At 42.6% G+C, this 19,089-nt stretch overlaps 1 protein-coding gene across 1 annotated transcript in view; it reads left to right on the top strand.

Moving 5' to 3' along the window:
- LOC129754206 (uncharacterized) overlaps positions 1–19,089 on the top strand; it is a 29,167-nt gene that overhangs the window by 3,461 nt on the left and 6,617 nt on the right. The window contains exons 2-3 of the mRNA XM_055750110.1: positions 49–161; positions 6,922–7,040. Of these exons, the coding sequence (XP_055606085.1) occupies positions 49–161; positions 6,922–7,040 (232 nt within the window). The remainder of the gene's footprint in view (positions 1–48; positions 162–6,921; positions 7,041–19,089) is intronic.

The raw sequence follows: 19,089 nt of genomic DNA, 5'->3' as shown, positions 1-19,089 counted from the left end.
GCAGCAGACTAACATTTTCATTGTGCTTCCATTTCCTACTCCTTACAGCACTGGTGAACACAGAAAACAGACCAATGGAGATCTCCAACGACAGCTCAGTATGCAGAAGGCGGCCTGTGCACATCCGAATGGCAGAAACAGCGTACTCAAACCGAGACCGGGTTCGTAACAAGTGAAACATTCAATGAAACACATTCCATTTGCCGTTCGGCTTAGGGTGACCAACTTTGAATATTGGATTGATGAATTTATATTGATATTGCAAGAAAAAAATTCAACATGGTCAAAAGATACCGGGGAAAAAATGTATGAAAATTGGTTCTCGGGGGACACCTCGAGGGGGTGTAATTAAAAGACCAAAAAGTCAATCAGACGTAAAATATGTCGATTGAACTTACCAAACGCAATAATATTTGAATTTCTCTCTGATTTCGAATTAAATTTAAGCTTTATTAAACACAAAAATAGTTAAAAAGCGATGGTACAATGTTTTATTTTGCGATCTACTTATGATTCGAAATATTTCGACGAGACATGAAAAAATTCGCCTTAAATATTATAGTATCAGAGATTTTTTCCACCGACATTAGACTAGAGGATGTCGTTGAACGCTTTTTTAAGCCAGCGCACAATGGGGAAAACAGTGTACAAACCCCGAAGAAATTCAATATCTTTCGTCCTACATGACCCAAATCTATGAAATTATACTTTCTATTCGTAAAAATTTCCAGAAAATCGATTGGATATAGTTTCAAACGCCGCACAAGCTTGCGAACGGAGATATAGTGCCTTTTTAACCCCTAATTCTCCTATATTTTGTAAACATTCCAGAATAATACTGATTTGAACCAGTGAATTTTGAACGAAAGCAGACCTATCGTGTGTAATTTTTTAGGAGGAAGCGAATGAAGGCTGTTTTGACCACCGCACGCTTCAGAAAATGGAGTAATGGCTGTTTATACCCTCAATTCCCCGATATTTTTCAATTATTTCTAAAAAAGCATGTTCGGCCTTGTTGATTTTTAACCAAATGGGGCGTATCCTATGTGATTTTTCCGAGGAATCCAACGAAGCCTATTTGAGCCACCGCACGGATTGGGAACAGGAGTTATGGCTGTTTTACCCTCAATTGCCCAACATTTTTCAAATAGCTCAGAAAAAGCATGCTGGGACTTGAAAAATTTGAACCAAATGGGTTTTATTTTCTGGAATTTTTTCGGAGAAATCCAATGAAGGCTGTTTGAGCCACCGCACGCTTCGAAAAATGAAGTTGTGGCTGTTTTACCTTTAATTCCCCTACATTTTTCAAATTGTTAAGAAAACGCATGTTCGGACTTGAAAATTTTGAATCTATTGGGTTGTATCTTGTGTGATTTTCTCCGAAGAATCTAATGAAGACGGTTTGAGCCACCACATGCTTTGGAAAATTGAGTTATGGCTGTTTTTACCCTCAATTCCCATACATTCTTCAATGATTTCAGAAAAAAAATTCAAGTCCGATCATGGCTTTTCTGAACTTTTTGAAAAATGAAAGGGAATTAAGGGTAAAACAGCAGTAACTCCTGTTTCCGATGCGTGCGGTGTGTCAAATAGACTTCGCTCCATTCCACAGTGGTCCAAAATGCGAAAAACGTGATCGTTGCTTATAACTTTTTTAGGTCACATTTTAGCTTATTGGTGTCTTCGGAGAAGTTTGTCAGTAAAATCAGCTCTATAATAAAAACCTACTATTTTTCTGATTAATCCCCCTACAAGTGAGATAAAATTTCTAACTTCTCTGTTATAGGTTTTAGCTCTTTGATGTCTTCGGCCAACTTGTTTAAAATCAAATTTTTCACAACTTTGTCTCAGATGTCAAGTTTCTAAAATAATTATTCTCAGAGATATCGGCCAAATAAGAAACTAAACCTCTTAAAATCAGTTTATTAATAATAACTTTTTTCTGTTAATTTAAAGTTTAATAATATGTTCTACAAAGTTGTTTGTCTTGTTAAAATACACCACTTTGTTGAACATTTCAAGTTTGTAAAATGTGATACTGCAGCGCTATATTAAAAAGATTACCGAAAATAGGGCTTTTTCACGCCTTATTTTACAAACACCGGGCAACATCGGGCAGCCCGCTTTAGATGCAAAATGAAGTCGAAGATTTCGTCTACAAGATGCAGGTAAAACCGTTTGTATCCACTTGTATCCAAGCGAGATACATCAATTTTACTACTTACATACTTTACATTTATGAATCTAAGGTACATTGGTATGCGTGCGAACAGCATTTGCATTGCAGTCTCCGAGTGAATGCCACGTGGTCTCCTACAGAACACAGTGGTTCGGAATAAAAAAAACTAAGTGAAATTAAGCAACTCACAAGACTTAAGTTGTTTTTCTTATCAAAAACTGTTAGATCGATGGCAATTTATGATTTTAGTGTATGAAATTCTAAATTAATTGAGTTTTGGAATCGTTTTCTATTGCTTGGGAACCATATATTTAGATTTAAATATTTGGATTTTTGATCTAATTTTTTCTTGGAAACAGAAGTAGGAAGTTCAATAACATTTTCTTTCCAATTACACTGAGTTTTTTTTTTACGCGGTTTTTTTTTACACGGTTTTTTTTACGCGGATTTTCAAATTAACGCGGTTTTTTTTTACGCGGATTTTCGAATTAACGCGGTTTTTTTTTACGCGGATTTTCGAATTAACGTGGTTTTTCAGAGAAAATATTCTAAGACTTTTTCAAAGGAAAACACTTTGTAGTTGGGAAAATCTTAGCTCTGAGACTAAGAACGTGCTACATGAGATCTGTGACCTGAGACCTGAGACATGAGACCTGAGATTTGAGACCTGAAATATGAGACTCGAGATCTGAGACACGAGACATGAGACATGAGACCTGAGACTTGAGACCTGAGACATGAGACATGAGACATGAGACCTGAGATATGAGACATGAGACATAAGACCTAAGACATGAGACCTGAGACATGAGACCTGAGACATGAGACCTAAGACATGAGACATGAGACATGAGACATGAGACATGAGCGATGACACATGAGCCATGAGCCATGAGACCTGAGACATGAGACATGAGACATGAGACATGAGACATGAGATATGAGACATGAGACATGAGACATGAGACATGAGACATGAGACATGAGACATGAGACATGAGACATGAGACATGAGACATGAGACATGAGACATGAGACATGAGACATGAGACATGAGACATGAGACATGAGACCTGAGACCTGAAACCTGAGACATGAGACATGAGACCTGAGACATGAGACCTGAGACATGAGACCTGAGACCTGAGACATGAGACCTGAGACATGAGACCTGAGACATGAGAAATGAGACCTGAGACATGGAACATGAGACCTGAGACATGAGACTTGAGACATGAGACCTAAGACCTGAGACATGGAACCAGAGACCTGAGACATGAGACATCAGACGATGTGAATTCCACACTGTCGAATAAGCCTCACTATATTCTACTATTCTATTAATCTAATTGATTTTGTTTTTTTATCTTAAAAATAAACTATCATTGTATGCAAATTTTTAAATAATCATTGTTCTTAAGCGTTTTTTTAGTAACGTGCTTTTTTGCGCGAATTTTTTAATTAAAATGGATGTTTCACGTGGATTTTCGAATTTCGGGGGTTTTTTACGTGGATTTTCGAATTAACGAGGTTTTTTTTACGCGGATTTTCGAATTAACGCGGTTTTTTTTACGCGGATTTTCGAATTAACGCGGTTTTTTTTACGCGGATTTTCGAATTAATGCGGTTTTTTTTACGCGGTTTTTTTTTTACGCGGGACAAAATACCGCGTAAAAAAAAACCTCAGTGTATTCCTAAAAATATTACATGTGAGCCGTATTAAAAAAAAAGTTTTAACAAGGTTTACATTCTAACATCCATTTGGCGTGTCAAACCACTGCGCAACGTCCCGGGCATTCGAGATGGCTCTTGCTAGAAGCTCAAGGAATTTTTCAATTTCTTACTCTGTGAAGCCAAACTCCACAATATGAAGATAATTGTTTGGTAGTGAAAATATCCCTACACCCAAAATAATTTAGAAATTTTTTTTATGGGATTTTTCAAGTAAACTTAAATTTAGTTGCATCATATCGATTCTACGTGAAACTTATATAACCACAGTGTTTCAAGTGCGCCCTGGTAGTAACTACTTTACTTCGCAATACTTGCCTCATGAATTTCACGTAAAATCTAAGTAGATGCTCTAAACCGGCTCGAATCTTTTTTTTCTCTCAAGTTCTTATAAGAAAAGGTCAGGCAGCTGACTTTTTTTGTTCTGGAAAACGGTTGGGAAAGTTGTGTTTAGTTTTCGCTAGTATTACACCGAAAACCGTGACTTCTGTCAGTTGTCTCAGGATTATTTGTAAGGTAAGTTGTCGCAATATTCGGGATTCGTGGCCGAATAGATTTACCGTTGATTTTGACAGTAACATCGAAATTTATAATCAACGAAATTGTTTTATTTTTTCAGACCACGGAACATCTCTTTGCGGTAGGTTGGTGTTCGGTTTGCGGACTTCCTGACGGATGAAGTATATTCAAGTGCCTTCATGGTGTTATGAGAAAACGAATTCTCGGCTGATCCCGTAAAGGTAACTTATTTACTATTCAGAAAATTCATTCTTATTTATACAACTTTTTATTTCAGGGTTATGTAATTGAACCACGCCCGGAATGCAGATCGTTGAAGATTTTTTCGTAATGAAATGTTGGTGTGAAATTCGGTTTGTGTTGCGTAAAATAAAAATTGGGAATAAACTTCTTTAAAAAGACTTCTTTTTTTAAATAAAAATAAAAAGAAAAATAGCAGCGAGCAAATTAATCCAGATTAAATTTCAATATTAAATAAATTTCACGAATCTTTCATTCTCACATCATGTCGAACAAACTAAAAAATCACGTAAATTTTAGTTGATGTTCATTCTGCACCGATTCTTATAGGGGCGCGTTTACATATTTACGCAAGTAGCATCTACGTGAAAATCAATTGGATAAAAATTATGAAGTTTTTCACGTAGCCGCTACGTGCAGATTATCTTGGGTGTATGTGTCGCAATCGCAAATCTCCTAGAGTATTTAACTATCAACTTATGGTCTATAAAAACTCAAAAGAAGTAATTTAAACAATGATTTATAAATGACAACACATTATGATGCACAGAATCATAGAAATGTCGTAAATGAATCTGTCGTTAGGTTTAGCATTCCTGAATTTGTCCAGTTAGCATTCAAGTCAGGAAATTCTCCAAAAAAACTGAGGAAATCTAAGCAATTTTTCCAATATTTGGAAAAATCTAATCGATGAGAAAAATTCAAAGTAAGATATTGCAATTCAATGTAACAATACCACTTTCACAACAACCATGTTCAAGTCGTTTTTTAATAACTCGTTTATTTGACACGGCTCAAACATTTCAGTATTACTCCCGTTCAAGTCGTATTTGATTTTTCTTTTGATGTAATTGTCTCAAAAAAGTTCGCAAAAATGATGAACTGTAAATTTTTTTTCAAAAAAGGAATGTGAAATGAGGAATGTGAATCAATCGGGGCCAGATACGGAAATTTTACCTCAATATTCTGGCAGCTGGACCTCACCAACTTCTTTTTAAACTCTACGTTGAAAACTTGGGCTAGTTTAGATAAGCCCATGTCATCTGAAATACTTTTTCTAGATTGATTGGCTTTATTCAGATTTTATCAGTTTTTCATAAGTAACTTACTGTATACATATTGGAGAAATTTTTTAAAGTGTTCAGTTTGAAAAGTTTGCTTACAAAATATGTCAGTTTAGATTTCATCAAAGTGATTTAATGTTCATAAAAAAAGAGAAAGTTCAAACCACTCGCGGACATAATTCGTTTCTGAATCGGTCCCCCTGATGAAGCTTTGGTTGTTATTCATAAACCAATGATTCTTGTTCATATACAAATATTCTGAAACAACCTGAAGTGTTTATAATCATCACTTTGTTTAAATGAGTAAAAAGTTTAAAGTTTTAAAAATTTAAAAAAAAATTGCGGAAATTCTGGACTTCCGACTTTTTTAAATAAAAGCTTATTTTGTGCTTCCCTTCCAATCCAACCAAATTTCATTAATGTTTTCAAAAGCAGTTTCGTTGTATGAGTAAAGCCCGGTGTTCCATCGCCGCATAGAACTTTACGCTCAGCTGACGTCATTCTGTCAGTGGCCTTATATTCAGAATAGCCAACGATTCTGTTAACTGTCAATTGAGCATTGTTGGTAAAGATCTATTGCACAGTGCTGGTGGCCAAGAATCTGATCATCGAAACGGCAAACAATTGGTACGGTGGCCAAGTAATTGGAGCACCGCAGTGAGTACTTTGCATGCATTTTGCTCACATTAATGAAAGTTCCATAGAGAAAACATATTTTTGTTGAACTCTAAGCAAGTTAGCAAGTAAATTCTTCAAAGGATGTTCTATGGTGCACTCGACAGGAAGGTTGGAATATTGATAAAAAGAGTAAACCAGGGTAGGTGCCAAGGTAGGGTACATTTACCCTAATCGAGGGTAAGGACACATTGTTAACTAATGATTTCCTTTTACATTATTTTTTTTACTATCATTTCCTACACATACGTCTACCCTAAGCGAACCAAATTGGCAACGCTCCAGTCAATACTAAAGCACAAAATGAAAAATATTTAACACTACTACTTATTTTCGATCTCAAGATCCGAATATGAAAATTGCTTATTTAGTACTCTGGTCACCCGAGCCTCGAACTAGCTGCCTTTGGAACCACCTGCTAAACTTCCTTTAATAGCTAAATTTATGGCCACATTGTGCAATGTTACCTTCAACAATCCTCTCTAACTGTGGTATTTTCGGGGTCTCTTCTAGCAATCGGCCGGATAGTCAACTCCCAGATGAAGGTCACCAAGATGCTGCTGATTGTGTCGTCCGTCTTTGTATGCCTCAATCTGCCCAGCTATTTGATGCGTGTCCGAGCGTTTATAGAGGTACGTAAGCGGGGGGTGCTTTTTCGACTTCTTACAGCTGAAAAACGTGGCGAGAGGGAGGGAAAAATGTTACGAGCAAATGTGACACCCTTTGCCAAACTGGGTCGAATTATTGTTAAATATTCAAAAGTTATCATTAAAAAAACATAATCCATTTTCGAAACAATGCCATTTTTTTCTATCCATATCGACCAACTCAAAGTTTTCCCATTGTTAAACCATGATAAATTATCTTATTATTTCTATTAATCGACCCAGTTGTACCCGAAATGGGTATGTTATGGTTCGCAGACTGGTGTTATGTTCTTATCGCTGTGATTTATCGGTAGCATAACGTAGCCTGACAGTTAAAGAGCACACCGAAACATTAGTGAGACAAGGAGCATATTTTTATGTTCCTTGTATTGTGTCAGAGTGTGACCAATAAAAAAATTACTAAGGTTAACAATCCACTGCAAATCTACGAAGGCAACCAGATTTCAATGCATTAAAAATTCTTTATTTTTTCTAAAAGAGGGAATCAAAACAAAACGAACAGAAAAAGAAAACTTGAATATAAAACCTATAAACATAAAGGTTTATTTTTGACTGTAATCAAAACTACTCACAAATAATTTGATTTTTTTCTACTTTTATTAAAGTCAGTAAAAATTTAGGGATTTTGATCTCTCATCAGTGTTTATATTTGAACATTTTTTTAGATTATTTCAAATAAAAAATTGTTTTATTAAAATCTCAGACAGTTTTTATCTATATATATAAAAAGCAATTTCTGTATGTTTGTTTGTTTGTTTGTTTGTTTGTTTGTTTGTTTGTCCTCTATAGACTCAGCCGTCTTAAGGGCTAGAGAGCTGAAATTTGGCATGGATGCTCATTAGGACCAGGAAGGATGAAAAATGTTTTCAGATTTTCGGATGACCCCTTATGAAGGGGGTCGTCCATAGAAGACAAATATTGTTTTCGCGATATTAACGTTACTTTTCGTCGGATCGTGTTGAAAATTTGCACACGAGTGTTTTGAAAGACGAGCAATCGATTTCAGGTGACAAATTTTGTGTAAGGGGTCAGCCAAAGGGATTGTCCATATTAACTGTTCGCTGTTTTCGCGATATTGACGTTATTATACATCGTATTCAGATGAAAATTGGTACACGATAGTTTTGAGTGACGTGCAATCGATTTGAGGTATCAAATTCAGTGTAAGGGGCTGGCAAAAGGGGTCGTCCATATTAAATTTTCTATATCTTAGTGATATTGACGTTTTTATACATCGGATGGGGATAAAAATTTGCACATAGGAGTTATTAGCGACAAACAACTGATTTCACTTATCCAAACTAAAATCAGGGGTCGGTCAAAGGGGTCGTCCATATAAACTATTCACTGTTGATGCGATATTGTCGTTATTATACATCGGATTCAGACGAAAATTGGTACACGAGAGTTTTGAGAGATGAGCAATGGATTTCAGGTATCAAATTCAGTGTAAGGGGCCGGCAAAGGGTGTCGTCCATATAAACCTTTCAATATTTTAGCAATATCGTCGTTATTTGACATCGGATTGGGATGAAAATTTGCACACGGTAGTTTTCAGGGACGAGCAACCAATTTCAGATGTCAAATGTTTTGCAGGGGTCGACGAAAGAGGTCGTCCATATAAAATAATTTTTCACTGTTTTTAGCAATATTGACGTTATTATACAATGGATTGCTTTGAAAATTTGCACACGGAGTTTTGAGGGAAGGGCAATCGCTTTCAGTCATCAAAGATTGTATAAGAGCCCCCGAAAGGGGTTGAGCTTTTTGGCAATAATTACCTTGCTATGCAATGATCGAGTCGAAATTTATACACGTGGTTTTTTGGCACGGTCAAAGGATTTCTGATTTCAAATTTAGTAGCAGAGACAGACAAAGTGATCGTCCAATATTTTTACAATTATTACTTATCAATGAATTCAGAAGTGCATCTGGAAATGATTGGCAATTGGCTTTCATAAAAACTGTTCATGATATATTCCAAGTTGAAAGCGAAACGGAGTTCGTATGGGATCAGCTAGTAATGTTCATAATAAATCGTATTTTCAGACATAAGAGACATCCTAAATTTCAACTGTTGGTTTATATTTGTTGCTGATCAAAGATTACATATTTTTAATTCAAAATTTTATGTCATAAGTTTTCAAACGGGTTTCATTGACCTTTATAAAATAAAGGATAAAGACCTATAGCCTACTCCTTCCCTCGCCCCGTTCCTTTGGTCATGTCTCATACTATATGTAGTTGTTAATTCTGGGACTTACACCGAGGATATCGCTCTGATGCACAGCCCATACGCACCAATTCTCACACGATGCAAACAACCAGTTCAAGCAGCCCAAGTAAACAACCAAATCAATCAATCTTCTTCCGCGTTGACAAGTATCATAATCGTCTCCTGTCACCCATCTTCTGAAGGCGGCTTTTCCCTTTTTTTTGAAGCCAAGACGGACTAACATTTCTTCGAGCCTTTATTTTACCCATTCATTCACTAGCATACATACACATTGACGAGCAAAAGAAAAGTGGATCAACTAGAGATACGGAAGAAAAGCACCGTCGTGGTATTAAAACCAAATTAAGTTTATCAGTTTGAGAAGCACAGCACGTGTCCCCTTTTGTGTAAACATCGGTTTTGCATATTTGTCCCCACGACGGACAAGTGCTTTGGGGCTTCGATAGGGCTTCGCTCCTTTGCCGTTTGTTCCCATTGATGTGGCGCGTTTAATGAAGATGTGGGTCGTCCCTAACAAGACTCATTGTCTCGTCGAGGGAGAGCTGCGCGTTGCAACCATTCGAGGACGAGTACTTATAGAGTGTGATTATGACAGTGTTCAATTAAACCCAATGACGGAGGAATCGCAGAATTATGGAATCTTTGAGATTATTCATGAGCCTTGGGGCCAGGAATAAACGATTGCTAGGGACAGTTATCACACAAATTAAAGAGTATCTAGATCTATTTCATATTTCGATTAAATTAACACACTTGGGTATCGCAGTTTCATGATGAAATTGGTCTTCGTAATTAGTTATTAACGTTTGTGTCAACAAAATTGCCACACTATGAAATTTATCTAACTTTTTAACCGTTGGGTAGAATTTAATGAAAATTAGGGGGGATTTAATTCATAGTGCATTGTTTACATCCTGCAAATGTAAACTCGCGGAAATGGAGTCGAAAGAACAGCTCGTGAGGATCTCTCGCGTCGTTCCATGACTAAAACATTGTGAATGGCTAATTCTACGGTGTCACGAGTGATTATGCGTTTCGAGGAAGAATTGACCACCGATCGGAAGCCCAAAAATGAAAGAAAAAGTATTCCGTACAACATAAAAAATCACAACAACTGAAACTCGAACGCCTCCGTTCGGGATGTGGCTAAGAAGCTGCACCTAAGCCTGTCCAGAAGGCCAAAACTAAGGCTGGGTTTCGAACGTTCAAGGTTCAAAAGGCCCCTAATCGCGACGAGAAGCAGAACAAGTCCGCCAAAACCCGTGCCAGGAAGTTGTACCTCAACATGCTGACGAAAGTTGATTGCTGCATCATGGCCGACTTCAAATAAATCTCCGGCAACCTGTTTTCCATGGCCAAGGATAAGTTCAGCGTTCCGGAGCATGTCCGCATTCAAAAGATGTCCAAATTTACGAAGAAATTCCTGGTTTGGCAAGACATCTTCACGTGCGAGAAGCGGAGTGCACCTTTCGTGACCTAAGACATGATGAACGGACAGGTGTACATGAAAGAGTGCCTCCAGAAGCGACTGCTTCCTCTCCTGAAGGCCCACAACGTCCACAATGTCGTGCCGAAAATGTTCAACCCTCCCAAAACTCCGGAGCTCCGCCCCATCGAGAAGTACTGGGCGACTATGAAGCAGCACCTTCTAAAACAACCTAAGCTAGTGAAGAAAGTCGAGGAACTGAAGAAAGTACGGGGTTTACATGCAAAAAACGGTTGATTCACAGGTTGTGAAGAATGTTATGGCAGGGGTTAATGCCAAGGTGCGAGCATTTGCGTATTTTTGTTTGTTTATTTGTGACACTTTACCAACGCTTTGGCATTCGTGTCAATTTGCGTATGGACTGTAAATAAAGTACGAGTAAAATGGTAAAATGAAGTTTAATAGTTATTTTTCAATCCCTGAAAGTTTTATGGCAATCGGATGAAAACTCGAATTTTGCGAATCAATTTTGTTTGTAGCAATTTCATCGTGAACATCCTTTATCTACCTACCTAAGGGTTCAACGCTGATTGATCGACGCATAGGGCTGAGATGAAAGATCTCCACTGCTTGCGATCTGGAGCCAGCGTCTTCACTTGCTGCCAGCCAAGGTTCTCGTCAACTGTGGCAATTTTAGCAGCTAGACTACACCGCCACGAGCTTCTGGGCCTTATCAGAGCCCCCCCCCCCCCCTTTTCTGGAAGAGTTCGATCTCGGTCAACACGGCGATCGAGATCCCCCTAGTCTTGCGAGGCAATCCAGGCAGACAGTCTCTTACGACCTGCCTCCATCGATGAGACAACCATCAGGGGTTGTCTACGAGAGACTTGTTCCACACTCAGAAATTTGTAGGCAACACGAGGACCTACCACAGGAATGGGAGCGAGTCCATCATCGACGTCACCTTCAGCAGTCCGGGCTGGACGAGCGACTGGAGGGTAAGCGACGTGTTCACCGATAGCGATCACTTCGCGATCCGCTATCGTGTGGGCACAAGTTCGCGGGCAGGTAGAAGAGGTACGACAACAGGAGCACGTCTCTGGAAGACAACACAATTCGACCGGAACGTCTTTGTCGAGGTGTTAAACTGGGAGCGGACCTTGGAAAACCTGTCCGCGGAAAACCTAGCGAGGGTACTCGCACGTGCATGCGACGCTGCGATGACGAGGAGGGCGAAGCGGAAGGACACTCGACAACCCGTCTACTGGTGGACGGTGGAAATCGCAGACCTGCGTACTAGCTGCCTTCGGGCTAGGCGACATATGCAGAGAGCGAGGTCCCCGTCAGCGAGAGCGGAGCGGAGAGTACCCTACGCAGTGGCGAGGTCTGCCCTCTGCAGGGCAATTAAGGCGAGCAAAAAGGCACGATTCAGGCAACTCTGCGAGGACGCCAACGACAACCCCTGGGGCGACGCTTACAGGATTGTCATGGCCAAAACGCGGAGTGGAGGTGCGCCACAGGAATCGTGTCCGATAAAACTGCGTGAGATCGTCAACGAGCTGTTCCCACAGCATGCGGTAGTGACATGGCCGAGGGTCCCATACGACTGGGATACGAGCGACGAGGAGAGGATTTCACTGGAGGAACTGCGCGACATCGCTAAGTCCCTTCAGCTGAACAAAGCTCCGGGTCCGGATGGCATCCCTAACGTTGCAGTGAAGGCCGCACTCATGGAACATCCCGAAATGTTCCGGTCTTCACTGCAACAGTACGTGGATGATAGGGTCTTCCCAGATGAGTGGAAGCGGCAGCGATTGGTGCTCCTGCCAAAACCGGGCAAGCCACCTGGTGAACCTTCAGCGTATCGACCGATATGTCTGCTGGACACCGCTGGCAAGGTTCTAGAAAAGGTGCTGCAGAGAAGGATCCAGCTCTACACCGAAGGAGCGAACGGCCTATCCGACGAACAGTTCGGTTTCCGGAAAGGTCGTAGCACGGTGGATGCCATTCGACTGGTTATCGAAAGGGCAGATGAAGCCAGGTTGAGGAAACGGAGAGGAGATCGGTTTTGCGCAGTGGTCACTCTCGACGTTAAGAACGCGTTTAACAGCGTCAGTTGGGCAGCGATTGCGTCGTCGCTCATCAACATGAGGATTCCGGCATATATCTGTAGGATGGTGGAGTGTTACTTCCGTGACCGCCAACTACAGTATATGACCAGCGAGGGACTGGAAACAGTGAGAGTCTCGGCAGGGGTTCCACAAGGATCGATACTTGGCCCGGTATTGTGGAACATCGTCTACGACGAACTGCTGAGACTGCGTCTCCCCACTGGAGTGAGACTCGTGGGATTCGCCGACGACGTAGTTCTCCTGGCAACGGGCCCGTCCACGGAGGAAGTACAGCTACTTGCCACAGTAGCTATCGAGAAGGTGGAAAACTGGATGCGCTCTAAGAGCCTACGCCTAGCACACCACAAGACCGAGATGGTGCTGATCACTAACTTGATTTCGGCACAATCCGGGACGATCGCAGTTGGACCGTGTGCAATCGAGTCCAAACGTGCGGTGAAATACCTGGGGGTGATGATCGACGACCGGCTGAGCTTTACGGCCCACGTCGACTATGCCTGCAAAAGAGCGGCAATGGCGACAGCAGCCCTCTCACGGGCCATGTCGAACAACTCGGCGATCCGCTGCAGCAGAAGGAGGGTCCTGGCGAGCGTGACCTCGTCCATTCTGCGTTACGGAGTGGCAGCCTGGAAGGCAGCCTTGAGTAGGCAGTGTAATCTGCAACAGCTCTGCAGGGTGCAGCGGCTGATGAACCTGCGTGTAATCAGCGCATACCGAACGGTGTCCTCGGTAGCTGCTGATGTTGTGGCGGGGGTCATGCCCATCTCGGTCTTGCTAGAGGAAGATGCCTTCTGCTACGAGAACAGGCACGTGCCCGACGTGCGGAAACATGCCAGAGAGAACTCGCTGTCCAACTGGCAGCACTAGTGGGACAGCTCGGAACGTGGCCGGTGGACCCATCGCTTGATCCCTAATATCGGATCCTGGATGGATCGAAGACATGGTGAGGTGGACTTTTGCATGACACAGTTCCTGACTGGCCATGGATGTTTCATGCAGTACCACCATCGGTTTGGACACGTGGATTCGCCATCCTGTCTAACCTGCGGAGACATAATTGAGACGCCAGAACACGTAGTGTTCAGCTGTCCAAGGTTCGAGGAGGTACGTGCTAACATGCTTGCCGCCTGCGGACCAGACACGACAGTCGACAACATAGTGCAGAGGATGTGCGAAGACGCCAACACTTGGCGCGTGGTCAGCGATGGGTTCACCCGGATCATGACTGCCCTGCAGAGGAGTTGGAACCAGCACCAGTCCGCGATCGGTGTAGGGTGACTCCTTCGTCGGGGAGCACCTGAGTAGTGTGCGTCCGACCCTGGCAGTAAAGCATACAAAGATAAGACTATACCTTCTGCGTATGCCGAGCTGCTAGGTACGTCGCGCGTCTGTGTGTAGGATACCTCCAACGTTATCGTCGCGGAGTATCCGAGTCGAACGCGCCCTCTACGACGGAGGCTGTGGGGATAAGACTATACCTTCTTCGCAGTCGAATTCGTAGGGGGAAGAGTATTCACGTCGCGGAATACTCTCGGGTAGAGTGGTCTCACGTCGCCGCCGGATGAGCCACTCGAGTCGGGTAGGATGACATCACCGTCGGGATTCATCTGAGTCGTAAGCGTCTAAGACCCGTACGTGTGCTGTGACAGGCGCGAGTCCAGGATAAGCTGCTCTCGATTCGGCACACGGCGGGCAAAAACCCTAGGGTTGCCAGCCAAAAAGGGAGGAGGAAGACCGGACCACGGTCGGAGTAGAATGTCCTTTCGGCGGGGGGCATTCGAGTAGTGTGCGTCCGATCCTAGCAGTAAAGCATACAAAGATAAGACTATACCTTCTGCGTATGCCGAGCTGTTTAGGCACGTCGCGATCGTTGTGTAGGATACCTCCATCGCCGCGGAGTATCTGAGTAGAACGCGCTCCCTACGAGGGAAGCTGCGGGGATAAGACTATACCTTCTTCGCAGTCGAACTCGTAGGGGGAAGAGTATTTACGCCGCGAAATACTCTCGGGTAGGGTGATTCACGTCGTCGGCGGGTGAGTCACCTGAGTCGGTGTAGGATGAATTCTTCGCCGGGAATCATCCGAGTAGTTTTCGTAAAGCCCCGGACGTGTGCTGTGACAGGCGCGAGTCCAGGATAAGCTGCTCTCGATTCGGCACACGGACGGGCAAAGAGGAGAGGGCCTCGAGCCAAGCCAGGCGGAGCCAAGACCTCAAGTCGTTAGAGGCGAGGTCGTTGGTCTCTTGCAGTGGTCTCGAAGAGAGGCGGAGCGCACGTTTTTCGTGGGAACCAAGCTAGTCTCGATTTGCGAGTAAAGGCCGGATCTCAAGTCGTTAGAGGCGAGGTCCTTAGTCTTGAATCGTAATAAGAGGCAGGGTATATATGCTGGAGTTTGACTCGAACTGGAGTTTGCCGAAGAGCGCTTAAGCGCGGACTTGGTCTCCCATCTTGGGTACAGCCTTCGTTGCAGGTCCGGATGGGAATTATGGCCAGAGGCCCCAGGTGGACTTTATGGCGTAGGGGTACATAGTATCATGAGTCGTCCAATTGCACCCATGGACCCAGAGTAGCATACTGGGGGGACTCGGTCGCTCGCCGTGCCTTGGAATGCAATCCGTAAAAAGGATTTACCACCTGGGTGATCAACTAATAAAAAATAAAATAAATAAAAAACACTCAGAAATTAATAAAATATAAAAATTATTTATTTTTAATTATCCAGTTATTTTGAGACGATTAATTTTTTCAGTCATTAAAAAAAAGGTATTGCGATATTATTTTTTAATGCACTTGAAACATTGCTCCATGAGAAATCATCCGGTGCATAAAAATTAGAATCGCGAAACATTTCATCCATCATCTGTCATCGCTTTGTTGTTTGTTTTCATTCGCAATTCACGCAACCTCACTTTTTCCGGATTGTGTTTCTGATGTTAATCAGCCGAAAGCATGAAGGATTCCACAGTCATATTGATTCCAAAGTCTCGGCAGCGGCATGCAAAGATGCTAAGTGCACTTTGTCTCTATCCGGTGCGAAGGGGGCTTGAATATTCCGGGTTTCTCCCGGAGGTCCCATCAAGCAAGATTCGGTAGTGCAAGCTTTCCCAGTAAACATCGTCCGTGACGGTAGGTAACCTGTTATATTATAGTTATGTCTTGTAGGGGTATTTTACAATTTGTTTGAAATGGAAATTGAAGCTCTCCTCCTCCTTTAGACATCTCTGAAAAAGAACAGAAAGTGTTCATTTTTTTTGCTATCGTTGACCATGTACAACAGTTACATGTAACTTCAAAGCTATCGTAATTTAGGATATTTTTTTTCAATTTACAGGTGGTTCCCGAAATGCAGATAAAAAAACAGAAGTGCATGATCATTTTATAGAAACATGCATGTTTAAAGAAAATCTATCACCGCCACATGCGTAAGCTCATGTCCTCCGGGTTTTTGAAACAAAACTCCGAGGTATGAAAGTGATTTATTCTCAATGATCCGGGAACGATTTTCTTACGGTAAAGTTTTCGGCCAACATTTTTTTGCAGAAGAGTATGATAAAGGGGGGGTAGCGGAGGAGATGGTAATAAATATATTGATTGAATAAACATTCAAGTTGAAAAATCTCAAAAGATTATTTATTTCCAATGATAATGCATAATATCCACAATAGTTCCTAAGGTAAACCGTCATATTGAATTTCGTTCTAAAAATCACCACCAGATGTCACTGTCGTAGATATTTCTCAATGCATAAATTTTAATAACCGAGATATTTCTCGGCGAGAAATATTTCAGTTACTACACGCCGAGAAATAACTCTGGGAGTGGACACGGTGAAGCGTGAAAATACATGAAAAATAATAAATTTACATTTTTTTCAGTTCTGAGTGCACGAAGGGAACTTGTCCCATCGATGGTAGTATACAGTCCATAACACAAAATGGTCCTTCGAGCCGGATCTAGTAGCCGGCACCTCCAGATGGAATACCTCCGTCTAACGCTGAGTGGAATGGATTGGGAAGCGAAGCGCTGCGAGTGGAGCACAGTGAAACAAAACGATAGTCAAGTGAAAACCAAAATGAAGCAAGAAAGCAATTCCTAGAGATTTGAGTTCCTCTCCCACAACCGTAGGAGGGCGCACCGCAACGTCAAACGAATCAAAGGCATCCTGGAGCAAGCGGAAACCGACGAGGTTGAGCTGACCCCAGCTCAATTAAAGGTGTACCAGCGGAGAGTCGAGCGCTCAAAGGCTGAGTACACGCAGCTCTCCCAAGAGATTTTTAATCTGTCGTCACCAGCGGAACGTGCCCAACAAGACGACAACTTCTTCATCTTTTTGGAGCGAGGAAGTAACTGTGGTAATCGAGAGTCGGCTCGAAGAGGTTCGAGCACAGCCAATTCTGCAACAACAGCTCACTAGAAAGCTCTCAACCAGATCGAGCAACCTGAACCGAAGAATCCAGCGGCACCGTTATCAGCTCAATGTCCAGCAGTTCCAGCTCACATTTCAGCAAATGAGCCTCCGACTGCTGGCGTGTCCTCGAACGCTGTTAGTTTCGTGGTTCTTGAAAGGTCGACAACAACCACCAAACAAGACAACTTCTCAATTTTCGGTGGGTAGTATGTTCAGTCCGACAAGCGGACCGAGAATGGAGAGAAGCGAGAGAGAAGAACCGGCCAATCAGGAAACAGCAGGCGACCGTCGTGCAGGGCCTTGCCCGAAATTGCCTCGTACTGTGCTTCAATGAGATGGACTAATTTCTCTGGGACTTCTCGTCGTCTTAGAGCAGCCCAGATGTTTTCAAGGTTAAGTCGGTCGAATGCTTTTTCGAAATCAATGAACACCATCTGAAGAGAGTTCTGGAATTCGTTGATTTGTTTCAGTATGATTCATAGCGTTGTGACACACATCACAGTCCGGAACGGAATCTAGTCAATTTTCTCCTGGATCCTGTTTAAGACCACTTTGCAGAGTACTTTGAGAGCTGTACAGATCCACGTTATGCCACGCCAGTTACCGCACTCTGTTAGGTTTCCTCTCTTCAGGATTTTTACGAGGATACCCTGCATCCAGTCGGCCGGGAATGTTGTAGTATCCCAAATGTCAGCGAAAAGACTGTGCAACATTTGTGCTGACAAGGCAGTGTCGTTTTTGAGCGTTTCAGCAGATATGCAGTCGATTCCAGGCGCTTTGTTGGATTTCATGTCTTTGATTGCCGCTTTTATTTCAACCAGCGAGTTGACGCCATTAATGCGACTTCTGTTGGCCATCGCTATTTGTGACTCGACGAGTTGTTCTAAATGCTCGGACAGCGCTTTAGCTGATCTGTTCGATCTGTCAGCAGCTGACCTTGCATTTGTCCTTGCACCACCAAGGCGGCGAGAAATATCATATAGTAATCGGATATCTCCAATGGCGGCGGCTCTTCCTCCCTCTTCGGCTACGGAGTTTGCCCAGTCCAGGCTCTCTTGTCTCGTTTACAAGCTCGTTTAACTGCCTTTTCCAGCTCCGCATGCCTGCTCAATTCCGACTTTAGCGTTTCTCCGATCATCGATCATCCTCCAGGTTTCATCCAACATCCATTCGCTTCCTCTTCCACAAACTTTACCGAGAGTACCATGGAGCGTCGTGATAAAGGCATTCTTGATTCTACACCACTGTTCATCGACTGTTCCGTCTGTCGGCAATTCTGAGACTCGGGATTCAAGCAGTTCAGCGTATACCCTTTTCACCTCTGGATTCTCCAACCGGCGGACGTCGTATCGACACCCGACTTTCTCTTCGCGCCGTTGGACACGCGCAACTCTCAGTTGTATCTCGCCAAGGACGAGGTGATGGTCAGATGCAATGTCTGCGCTTCGTTTGTTGCGGACATCAAGAAGACTTCTTCTCCATTTTCGGCTGATGCAGATGTGGTCAATTTGATTTTCTGTTCGGCCATCTCGGGATACCTTAGTGAAGTGACCTTATGTGCTGGTCGATGGGGGAAGAGCGATCCACCGATCACCATGTTGTTGTTGCCACAAAATTCTACAAAAAGCTCTCCGTTTTTGATCATCTGTCCTATACCATGGCGCCCCATTATGCGCTCAATGCCATGATGACTGATGTCGCCTAAGTGGATTTGTATGTCACACTTGGGAATTTTCTCAACCACGCTGTTCATTTGACTGTAAAACTACTCTTTCTCCTGCAAATCGGCAACGTAAGTTGGCGCATAACACT

This window comes from Uranotaenia lowii, chromosome 3 (assembly GCF_029784155.1).
Source record: "Uranotaenia lowii strain MFRU-FL chromosome 3, ASM2978415v1, whole genome shotgun sequence".
NCBI classification, from domain to species: Eukaryota; Metazoa; Arthropoda; class Insecta; order Diptera; family Culicidae; genus Uranotaenia; species Uranotaenia lowii.
This window is presented reverse-complemented; position numbering and strand designations above follow the sequence as displayed.